Source organism: Octopus sinensis, linkage group LG1 (genome assembly GCF_006345805.1).
Source record: "Octopus sinensis linkage group LG1, ASM634580v1, whole genome shotgun sequence".
NCBI classification, from domain to species: Eukaryota; Metazoa; Mollusca; class Cephalopoda; order Octopoda; family Octopodidae; genus Octopus; species Octopus sinensis.
Window position 1 is genome coordinate 106362952 of NC_042997.1, and position 13122 is coordinate 106376073.

Consider the following 13122-nt stretch of genomic DNA (forward strand, 5'->3'; position numbering starts at 1 on the left):
AGGCACTGCATTGATATTTTTTTATCCAGTTTGCCCCTTTCTAGGGCCCTTGTTACACCATAGTTTCTTTTTAACAACTAAACTGCATGTAATTAATTGAGCACTACCCTTATATAATTTCTTTGGTTAACTCTTTCACCAAGTTAAACTAGATAAAAATATACACACTGCCTTTTCCTTTCTTCAGAGAAGCACATTTATATGCTCTTTAATATTTTTCATGTAACACTTATACTTTCTTTTACATGTGTGTTATGTGTGGTTATAACGTATAGACACAAGCACTTTTATATGCACACATATAATAATAAATTAATTCCTAATAACCAGAACAAAACAACTTAATGAACTAATTATATAATACCACTAATGTTGTACTTACATTTTTTTAATATACTTTGTTTAAAATAAACCTTACTTTATAATTACTTGCTTGTGTTTTTTTCTTTTATTACTTTCATCCATTTTCAAGTCTAGTATGAGTTTCTACTACATAACCAAGTGCACCTCTGTGTTCCTGATGTGCATGGAGATATAGTTGTTTGTACACATATTACTTTGTTGTAGTATTCAGTTTGATGTTTCTGGTGTTATTTTAGCTTTTCATATGTCGTGTAGAATATGTACAATGTGAACTGTGCTATTTTGCTGTATGGAGTTCGTATTTCATATATACTGTCTGAAGATGATGTTGACTTTACTTGATGACATTATGACAAATCACTCCATACTTTCAAAGACTTCTGGAATGAAAAATCCAAGTGAGGGTTGGTAACATGAAGAACATCCAGTTACAAAAACCCTGCTTCAAATGACTCCCTGTCCAACATAGAGAAAAAAACTGATGTTCAATGAGTGAACTGACGGTGTGTTCTGTTATATTAGTAGGTGTTGATTGTGCAGCATATGAGATGTATTATACTGTTTCCTAGTAATTACAATGTATGCAGTATATTAATTGTATTGTCTTATTGAGTAGTTATTGTAATGTGCATGCGTTGTGTACAGAGAATGTATTGTTTGTAGTATTGAATTGAGAATGTTTTGCATAGGTTATAGGCTATGCCTTACAGAGCTATCTTTTGGACTGTGATATTGTGAGTTCAAGTAAATGTTCATATTTTTCTTTTTATCTTACTAAGTGCTCCAGTTATTATATGATGGTATTTTCGCTTCCATGCTCAGCATGTTGATGATTTAAATTTCAAGAAGCATGTACTTCAGAAGTTTCTTCTCCTTTTAAGCAGTGTTTTTGATCAAAAGAGATCAAAATGGTCTAGCTTTTGATTATTACATCTGAACTATTTGCCTTGATCTCCTCTTCAGTCTAGACAAAGTATATCCTAGTGATTGTGCCCAACATGTTGCCATATGCTGTTTGGTATGTGATTATAACTTGAAATTATACCATTTTAAAAAATTCATTTTCACATTGAAGTGTCAACATATTGCCCAGTGGACATCACTTCCCAACTTAATCAAATTTTTTAATAGCAAAAATTGGCATTATTAGGACAAGAATAACTGAAATGGAGAATACCACAGTATATGCCTTGTAGTATTTGATCTCTTTACATCTTGGAAATCAAATCTTTCCAAATTTTTCTTTGCTACTCATTTTCTGTACTGTACTGAAATAAGTATTTGTTCTGTACTGTGGTTAATCTAATAGATTCTACTTCTTCTTCAAAATTTCTGCCATTGACCATTTACATAGATAAGAATTCAGTATAATGAGTGTCAACCTACCTACTGAAATATGGTTAGTACATAACATGTCATGGGCCAGCATAGTCAAATGGTTGAGGAGTTTACTATACATTTATGAGGCATTTGAGGCAAGTATCTTAAGTATCTTCTACCAAATCCTCTGTTTAACCCAACCATTGGAAATCAAACTGAGTTTAAACTGTATTGAAAACCTGTCAAATAGACAGTATCTACAATTTAACATATTTCTCTATTACTGTTCTGTGTATGGTGAGTTGGATTGGTAGAATTGATAAAGCATACATTAAATACTATCAGTATTTAGTTGCATACCATATTTGACTTATGAAGTTCAAAAATCCTACCAAGTTCTGTTGTCAATATAAACAACAGCAGCTCTTTCATAAAACTTTGGGACTTAGGCTCATGGCAGAACTCATTAGTTTTACTGTTTACATAGCATTATGATTGTGATATCTGTTGTAATATTAATATAACACTGTATAAATGGTATGTATCACAATAACCAATCATATTTGTTGTTATAGTTATTACCTTCATTACAAAAATATTGTGTTCCTGAAAATCTTGCCATGTTTTACAACTTGAAATTGATGGGAAAATAAGTTTCATGTTACAGAATTCCACATTAAGACAAGATTTTCACGATATCAATTTTTTTGTAATTAAAATAGTCTAATGTTAATGATCCTCTAAATTATTTTTTATCTTTGTTACCTGAACGTAATATGATGATATTTGTTGGTATTTGTAACACTTATCTTTACCTATATCAATCACCAAAATGATCCTAGTTTTTGCTTTTTGCTCATTTGTAACACTCAAAAGTGTAGGGTCATTTTTCTCTATTTTGTCTATATTTAACACTGTTGCATTGCATCTTTATGTATTACTTACAGATATCATTGTGTTACTCATATTTAATTTTGTGGTACACATTTTTTTATTTATATATACCTATATTTAACATACTGATATTCTTTTGCATCATGTCACCCGTTTTTAAAATTGTAACATGCCTTTTTGTTTTGCCTCTTGTTTTTTAAAACAGTTTTTCTCCCTTTTTGTTATGTCTCCTGTTTTAATATTGACACACCTTTTTGTCATGTATCCCATTTTAAAAATAGCGATACTCCTTTTTGTCATGTATCCCATTTTAAAAATAGTGATACTCTTTTCTATCATGTATCCCATTTTAAAAATAGCGATACTCCTTTTTCTCATATATCCCATTCTAAAATAATGATATTCCTCTTTATGATGCCACCTACTTTTTTGAATCATGATACTCCTTTTTTGTTATGCTACCTGTTTTTAAAATAGTGATACTCCTTGTTATGCCACCTATTTTTAAAATAGTGATACTCCTTGTTATGCCACCTGTTTTTAAAATAGCAATAGTCCTTGTTATGCCACCTGTTTTAAAAATAGTGGTTCTCCTTCTTGTTATACCACCCGTTTTTAAAATAATGATACTCTGTTATGCCATTTCTTTTAAAATAGCTATACTCCTTGTTATGTCAACTGTTTTTCAAATAGTGATACTCAGAGTTATGTCACCTATTTTTATAATAATGATGTTCTTCTTTGTTATGCCACCCACTTTTAAAATAGGCTACTCCTTTCTGTTATATCATCTGTTTCTGAAATAGTGATAGTCCTTTTTTGACATGCCATCCATTTTCAAATAACAACTCTCCATTTTGTATATGCTCACCCTTATTTAAACATACTGGATTTCTTTGCCACACCCTTCATTTTTCAAACAGCAATACTCCTTTTTGACATGCAACTTGTTTTAAAATCATAATGATGCACCATTTCTTTATATGCTCCCTATGTTTAACATAGTGATGTTCTTTTTGTGTCATGCTACCCATTTCTAAAATTATGACACTCCTTTTTATTCTTACATTATATTTAACACAACACTCCTTTTCCATATACAACCCTCGTATTAAACTGTTACTCCCTTTTCACATAACACCTATTTTGTTCCATTTTTTTACAAATGTTTTTCTATGTACCTCATGATACACTGTACTATGTGTTTTCTGTTATATTTCTTATGCATAATGTTCCGTTATTCGTTTGTGTTTCTCACATTTATAATGATATTACTCCTTTGTTATTTCACTAAACTCTGTGACACCCATTTTTGGCTTCTGAGCTATCATATAGGCAAGTCAAACAATGTTTTGTTTTTTTTTATTAATTTTCTCTACTTGTGGTTAGACAGTATAGTTGAAGAGAAAGTGGTATTATTTCCTTATCGTAAGCACCTTTAACATGGCATCAGATCAACCCAAACTGTATGAATGAAAATGGATAAATGGAAAGTGTTTAGAAACCTATCAGAGAGACTGTGCCACTAATTCAATAGTGCCACTCTGATTCTACCTGAGAATTACTCATCTGTGAAGTACTCAGCCACTTTGCATGTTAATTGATGATATATAAAATGTGTGCATGCATGCATATATATATATACATATACACACACACATGCTTTAGGTAAAAGAAAATACTGGAGGATCAGTTAATTATGACTTTATTCTACATATTTCCCTCTCAGATTGACTCATTTATTGCAGTGATCCTTCAGTTTTTCTAAGTCCTGTAAAAGAACTCAGAAGGCTGGGCTTCCAACCAGGCCTTTTGCAATACTCTTAAAGCCAGGAACTTTTCAGCACCCCGTCGTGCGTGCACGCATGCGTGCAATAAATATTTTTCAATTTAGTACACAACCAAAAGAGCTACAAATAGTTTCATGCTTTTATGAGACTTTTAAGTAGGCATTAATTATAAAATATACCATGTATCTCCAAGCAATCTTCCAGGCTCTGTTTATGGGTTATATATATTTTAAAAACAAGGACACTGGACAGTGAGTAAAAAAAAAATATGAAGGAGGTTGATGCAAGGAATGGAACATGATGAAAGAAACAAAAGCAAGGAAACTAAGATCCTTGTCCTCCCTGCTTGCAGAAGCTATAATTAATGCAGCTTGTATAGAACAAAATAACAGAAAATATGTGAAATTCTGTGAGAACTCAAATCTACTTTTAACAAATGTATACACACACACACACACACACACATACAAATATGTGTGTACATTTTAAGTATTACAAGCTCATTATCCTCATTAGACTGGAGCTTATCCCAGTTTTGTGACCATCATTCTGAGAGTTCAATAGTTTCATAAAGAAGGGAGTATTATCCATTTTCGTATGTGCATTGTAAGAAATATGTACAAAATGATAAATGCAACTCAAATTGTGTGTGAGAGAGAGAGAGAGAGAGAGAGAGGATTTTACCCATTTTAAAACATGTATTGATGTAGTATTTTTTTTTTGATATGTTTAAATGCTGTCAATATTTGGTAAGTTGATTTTGCCATTTTAACTCTTCTTGTTATAAAATATCTCTCTAGTTAAATCCTATCTCTGTGCCAAACACTGCACATTTATAGCTAAAGTACTACTAACACATACGCTCCAATTAAACTTTCATGATCAAAGCATGTGTACTTATGCAGTTATGTTTATCAGAGGTTTAGTTGAATATATTTCATATTTTTATTAAAGACTTGTTAATATTTCACTCTTTTAATTCTACTCCATTCGAAATCACATGCATCATCAACAATTCTTCTTCAAAATAAGTTTCAATGATGTAGTTCTGGTCTTAATCTTGTTAAAACCAACAAACACCTTTCGACTTTCTGGGAGCTTTAATAATAGATACCAAGAGAGGCAAGTTGGCAGAAACAGTGGAATATCAGATTAAATGTAATCAGTGAATTTGAATAAGATTAGCTATGATCTGTTAAGATATGCTGAGACTAGAAGATCTATGCAAAGAAGAGCTTATCTCAAAATGCTGGATGATGTTTCTTCTCTGAACACACTGCTTTTTACTCGTAAATATCCACCCATCCATCTTCTCTGATTACTATTCCTGGGAGGGTCATGGGGGAAAATCCTCAGACACCTCCTCTATAAGATCCTATCACAGGCAACCATCATTAGCCTTTCCAGCTGTACTCATTAAGTGTGACCAACTGAGACGATGGCAATTCTTCAGCCCTCTCACTGTTGGTCTGCTCATGGGTCTCCTGCCCATTGGCTCAGCTTGAAGAATCTGTCTTATGATTCTTTCCAGCAACATTCTAGTCTCATGACTGTAAATAATCAAAATATAGACATACACACTCTTCAGTCATCCATTTTTTTCCCAGGAGTATTCTGAGATTCTGAGACAATGCAAAGCAATCTCAACATTACTTCAACTAATTGCAAGACTTGGGCACCCTCCTTAGTACTTATTTCTTTATTACCCACAAGGGGCTAAACACAGAGGGGACAAACAAGGGCAGACATAGGTATTAAGTCGATTACATCGAACCCAGTGCGTAACTGGTACTTAATTTATCGACCCCGAAAGGATGAAAGGCAAAGTCGACCTCGGCAGAATTTGAACTTACAACGTAACGCAGACGAAATACCGCTAAGCATTTCACCCAGCATGCTAACGTTTCTGCCAGCACCCTCCTTAGTACTGTCTGACACTTCCAGTGAGGCAGGACATGAGCAAAGTCAAACTATTTTCTTTTTCACTGAATTATTGCTAATTCTGGGTTCATATTTCGCCAGTATTTACTTTGGCTTCTATTCATCAAGAGACAATAAAATATTTATTATTGCTAATGTCTAAATTATCTAAATGCCTAATTCTTTAAGAAAAGATAACAGAAAAAAATGGTTAGTAGTGTCAACCTTGAAATTAGGAAAATAAGACTAATCTTTGAATATGGAATGCAGTAGACAATGAGTTTTAACTCTCTCCCTCTGTAGAATAAGGTGTGAGAGTGATCTTTAACAGTTCAGTGTCAACTCCAGGTATGTTTCAGTCTGAGCTGATCTTATCAGCAAAGTATAGTCCTTAGGGATTTTTTTTTTTTGTTTTTTGTTTCGTTCTCTTTTTGTCTTTGTGAATGAACTCTGAGGGACATAGTAATAAAAAGAAATATTTATGTAAAAAAGAGGAAAGAAAAAATGGGGATACTTTCAGTATGAAAACTCAATAGTAAAGTGAATACCGGCATATTTGATGTATTAATTCAATAAATTTTAACTAATTAAAATTACATCTTTAGTGATGAGAATAATGATTATTTCAATAACTTTGGTTAAAAGAGCAAAGGGACACAATTTCTAAAACTTTTATTTATTATTTCTCCCTGAAGTGAACATGTTTGGAATTGAGAAATTAATTAAAATATAATAATTGTTTCTTCTTAGAAATCATAAATCTATATTTTGTAGAGAAGATGTATCAACTGAATCAGTTACAGTATCTTATTTTATCAAATTATGAGTGAAATGTGAAGTCAACATCAAAAGGATTTGAGTTGAGTGTGAAGGGTATTTAATCTGATACTTTACAGTTTCTGTCAGTTTGCCATTCTTAAACAATATGATTATAAGAATTATTAATTTAAACATAGAACTGGAGAATTAAAATATATTGGAACTTTTCACTTTCAGAATGAAACAAAATCTAGGATGTCTCAGTAACTTTAATGATTCACTTGTTTACTCTGTAGGTGTCTGTGGCACTTAATGTTGCATTTTAAGTGTTTGAGAATGCAAGCATGCCATGCATGCAGTCTTTGATTAGCCCTGGTATGTTGGCAGTATTCTGACTGTTGTGTTCATAACTTTGCTCTCAGCTGCTACCCACCTCTCCCTTCATTGTTTTTTTAATGTTTTGTTCATGATAAAATATAACCTCATTTTGTCACCTTGCCCTGCTTTTGCTTTGCTTTTCAACATTTTTATTTTGTTGATGTTGAGTATCTTCTCTTTAGCTCTCTTGAACAGACTTAAATTATAAAAGCTGATGCAAAAACAATGCATTCAGTGTCAATACTTACTTCCCTGCTGTATCACGTCCTCCTTATTGCACAGATCCTATTCTACATATATAAGGAGAGTGTGCTAGAAAATTTGATTGTTGTATTAGGTCAAATGATTACATAGAAGCACTTTCGTTGATTTTTTTTTCTATGAATTGTTGCTACTGTGCATTTGAAGGGAAAGAGACTAGGAGAGAAAATTAGGACCCTAATTCTGATGTAATCTTTGTATGATTAATCACATAGTAATAATATATAACCATTAATTGATAAGTAAATTGTATTTCTGATTTCATTTTCTTTTCAACATTATTCCTTTTTTCACAATCCAGAAGCACTTTATCAATGTTAAGTCATTTATGTACATTCCTTAAACAACTGAGATCCTACCCTGTTGAAAACACCCTACTGTTCTTTATTGCTGCTATAATTTGGCTAGTGTTATTTAGCAACTTATTGCATCACTGTGGTTTGGTTGACCTGACACTCTCAGAAAGTGATATGTTACTGTTGAAACTAGTATTGCATATATATTTGTGTGTGTGTGAGAAGCTGACCTTGTAACTTTATGGTTCTGGGTGATATGTGACTGTGTGATACCTTGGGTGAATGCCTGCTACCATATCCTCAGGTTGACAGATGCCTTATGAGTGAAATTAGGTAGACAGAAACTACAGGGAAACCTGTCACATATAAATATGTGTGTGTGTGTGATAGTTTGTTTCTCTCCAAGTGTCTTGGTTATTGACACTGCATAAGCAAAAATGGTCCGGTGCCTCAGCAGTTTAACATGTGAAAATATGAAAAACAGTACCTCACATGAAAACAAGTAAGGACTTGTTGCCAAGAGAAGAGTCAAGCACTAGAATGCTGCATAAAGAAAACTCATCCAAACCATGCAATCATAGAAAAAGTTGATGTACAAACAGTGATTATTTTTATTTATATATATATATATATATATATATATATATAAAGCAGGTGTAATAGCAGCCGGTAAGTTTACAGCACTATGTAAACTTCACTGAATATTTACAGTCAACAATGTGTGTGGGTTTTGAATATAGGAAAATATTGTCTTACCTCTATGGAGACAGAAGAATAAAGGATAACACAATACTGCAGTTTCAAACTCTCCAGGTCATGTGTGTGAGCACAAATCTGATTGGTTATTGTCATTTGAGTCTACTGTGGAAGACTAAATTTTAAAATATCCACTACATCTCTGATCTTGGTTCTGGTTATGACTGGCGCTATCAGCCAACTAAGCAGTGTAGTAGGTATTTTAAAAATTGGTCATCCATGGTAACCAATCAGATTCGTGCTCACGCATGTGATCTGAAGAGCTTAAAACCGCAGTATTGAGTTATCCTTTATTCCTCTAACGATTTCTCCATAGAGGTAAGAATTTTCCTATATTCACCACCTGCACACATCTCTGCCTGTAAATATCCAGTGAAGCTCTACATAGCGCTGTAAACTTACTGGTTACTATTTCTAGCAATGATCATACTTCTTGCACACCTGCTATATATATTTATAATTCTACCTATATGGTGCTTTGTTCTTGCTGGATATTAATGTTATTTTAATAATACCGCCTGACTGGCCCTCGTGCCGGTGGCACGTAAAAAGCACCCACTACACTCTCGGAGTGGTTGGCATTAGGAAGGGCATCCAGCTGTAGAACTCTGCCAAATCAAGATTGGAGCCTGGTGCAGCCATCTGGTTCGCCAGCCCTCAGTCAAAATCATCCAACCCATGCTAGCATGGAAAGCAAACGTTAAACGATGATGATGATATATATATATATATATATATATATATATATATAACATATAACATATATATATATATATATATATATATATATATGTTTATATATATATATATATATATATGTTTATATATATATATAATATATATATATATAAACATATATATATATATATATATAAACATATAATATATATATATATAAACATATAAACATATATATATATATTATATATATATAAACATATAAACATATATATATATATATATATATAAACATATATAATATATATATATATATATATATATATATATAAACATATAAACATATATATATATATATATATAAACATAAACATGTGTGCCTGTTAATGTATGGTTGAAGTTTAACTTATGACCACTGGTTAATGAAGCACTGATCACTGCTACTGCTTACAGTACTTTTCTGTAAAACATATTTTCAAGGTAGATGGATTAAACCTTTGATATTTAGGTGTTTCCGCCATGGATTTATTGAAGCTATGCTGAAACATTAATGGCCACTAACCCTAACCTTTGTACTCTTGTAGTTCATAACTATCAGTTCTACCAGATGCATCAGATGTACATTTGGATCTGTGTGAATGTACATATACATGTGTGTGTAGATATGATTATGGGGTTAAGAACCAAGTGCTTTTATGTTTGGTCCCGCTGTGTAGTAGCTTAGGTATGTGTCATCTATAATAGGACCAACCAGTGCCTTGTAAATGAATTTGGTAGCTGGAAACTATAGGTGACCCAGTGTGTGTGTGTGTGAATGTGCTTGAATGTTGGTATTTTATAATTTTCAATGTTTTAGTGAAATGGTGATATTTACATGCCTTGTTGACATTATGGCCAGTCACTCTACACTTTTAAGAGATTTGTGAAATAAGAAAGAACCTTTACTTGGAAAAACAGGTATTGGTTTCTTGACAAGAAGGTTATCTGGCTATAAAACTGTGCTTTGAATAAGTACTCACCCATCCTATGCTATCACTGTAATAAAACAGATGGTATATTCACACACATGCATCAATATATGTGTGCATGTGTTAATGAAGGTGATTATGCAAATCTTGTTCGTCTGTCATTCATTTAGTTATATATACAGGGTGCGATGGGTAAATTGTCACCATTTTATATTTTTAATTTTGTGCATGCGCATTATTTTTTTCGGATTTTGTTGACTACCTGGTATAGTAGGGTCAGTTGGGCACCATCTGTAAGAAAACCAGCACCATGACACCAATTCACTCTGTCAGAAATTTGGAAACGATACACTGTACTGCTTGGCATTCGTGCCAGAAGCTCCAGTATGAACATTTCAGAGTGTTCGGATGTCAGTCTAAAGACATGTACCTAGAGTGATAAAAATCAAAACATCCAGTCATCATCATGGTGTTTGGAGTGAGCACTAGTGATGGTAACATTATGCCTCCATTCATCTTCCCACACTGCCTCAGACTCAACACAGAGGCCTACATCAAGTGCCTAGAGGAGTTAGTGTTGCCCTGGGTCAAGAGGGTGGTTGCTGGAAGACCTTATGTCTAGCAACAGGACTCTGCACCATGTCACACAAGCAGGAGAACCCAGTCATGTCAGGCAATTTCTGTGACCACATCACCCCTAACATCTGGCCATCTAACTCCCCAGACTGCAACCCCCTTGATTATTATGTGTGGAGCACAGTTGAATGAGAGACCAACAAAACTCCTTGTAACACCAAAGATGAACTGAAGGTAAGGATTATGGCAGAATTCACCAACTTAAACAAGGAGACTGACCAGAAGAGTTGCAGGAGATTATGAAGTCATTTGGAGGCCGTGTTTGAAGCCAATGGAAATTTTATATATATATATATATATATATATATCTAGAGAGAGAGAGAGAGATTAATATAGATGTAAATAAATGTGTATATATGAAAATAGATAGAAAGATAGACAGACAGACAGACAGACAGACACATATATTTATCTGTGTGTTACTATTTGTTTCATGTGCTGAAAGCATGTCAGTGTTTTTTAACACATTTTATAGCCAGATGCCCTTCATGTTGTCATGGAAATACTCAGTAAAAGTGTAATGTTAATATATCGTGTGTACATGTGTATGTTTGTGATGGATTGTGCATTGATTTTGACTTGCAGCATCTTAGCTTGACCAACAGAAATACCTACTCATTGTGTTATAAGTGGATGAATATTTCATAAACTATCCTCTTCTTAACATAATGCTCAAATAGAATCAGCAGTGACACTGTGTGACAAGGCTAGCACTTTGATTGAAAGGTACAGCTCATGTGGTGAGCTTTCATGTAGTTTGGTGTTTCTATGGAAATTAAAGGAAGCAAATCTCCCTAGTTTTGCCTGTAAGGATTGTAAAGAGCCAAACTGATTAATAAAATTAAGATAGTTTTTAGATATGGTGGGAATTGAAGTTGAGGTCACTGGATGATACTTCAACTTCAATTACCACCATCCATACAGTGTAAAGTGAGGGATTGCTCAGTGCCTAAAGCCTCAAGCAAAGAATATAAGTAGCGATTGTGATACACACCACGAAGAAATGATCAAGCTCAATAACAATCTATTAAGCAACATCTACCTCAAAAACATACTATCCACTCCAATTCAGCTGAAAATTTTTGTTTTGCAGTGATACTGTCATAATTAGCTTCAGATATTTCCACTGTTGATCAAAGACATTCTATCTGTGACCATCATGTCTAAGGACTACATTTTCCAATGTATCCTGCTCTAAAAGAGTAGGGTATGAATTGAGGGTGATTTTACCACGAGTTCTTGCAGGATGAGCAACCACATTGAAGCTCTGTTTTTCGTTTTTGACATTTCTAATTGTTCACAGAGCAACATTATGGAGGAACATTTTCAGTTTCTTCCTCACTACCTCTCTGCTATTCTAACAATATAATGTTAGTTTGCATGTTTTAGCTCATCTATATTAAATCAATCACTTTTACTTCAGTAACATATCTCTCATACACACCACATGCACATATATAAATATATATATGTTTGTGTGTGTGTATGTATATATATATATATATATATATATATATAATGTATGTGTGCATGTTTCTCTGTCCTTATCTATCTGCCTATCTCTATACATCTAATGTATATATATATATATATATATATATATATGTAGTATTGTTTGATATATTTCGCCTGTTTATCATATTAATTTTTCTGTATTCTTAATTCCCTTCCTTCCTTGTATTATCTGTTAATCTATGAGGGTAGTTCCTGCCAAGATTGAGATTGACTTTTCCTGTTATCCTTCTTAGATGGAAAAAAATTAGAATGAAGCAGGTACTGGAGATCAGTATATTTGACTGTATACCCTTGTTTTAAAAAAATGTGTAACTTTGTATCTAAGTTATAAGTCAATATTGTCAGCTAATTAATCTAATATTTTTTCCTTTCTATTCTTTTTCTCTTTGTAGAACTTTTACAAACTCGATCGGTGAAGACATTTGGTGAGTAAAATTCCAACTATCACAATATTTTGAATGTAAAAAGAATGATAATTATGATGTTGATGAAAAAGATGCCATCTACTAATACTGTTATAAGTACCAGTCAAGAATTTGGGCGGTAGGGGTCTATAAAATTTACTGCACTGCTCCCCTACCTCCAAAT

General features: G+C 33.0%; 1 protein-coding gene across 5 annotated transcripts in view; it reads left to right on the forward strand.

The window, feature by feature from the left end:
- Nucleotides 1-13122, forward strand: part of LOC115211160 (ankyrin repeat domain-containing protein SOWAHB) — a 161817-nt gene that overhangs the window by 134547 nt on the left and 14148 nt on the right. For all 5 annotated transcript variants that reach the window (XM_036503466.1, XM_036503464.1, XM_036503465.1 and 2 more), the window contains one exon: nt 12927-12959. In XM_036503466.1, the coding sequence (XP_036359359.1) occupies nt 12927-12959 (33 nt within the window). The remainder of the gene's footprint in view (nt 1-12926; nt 12960-13122) is intronic.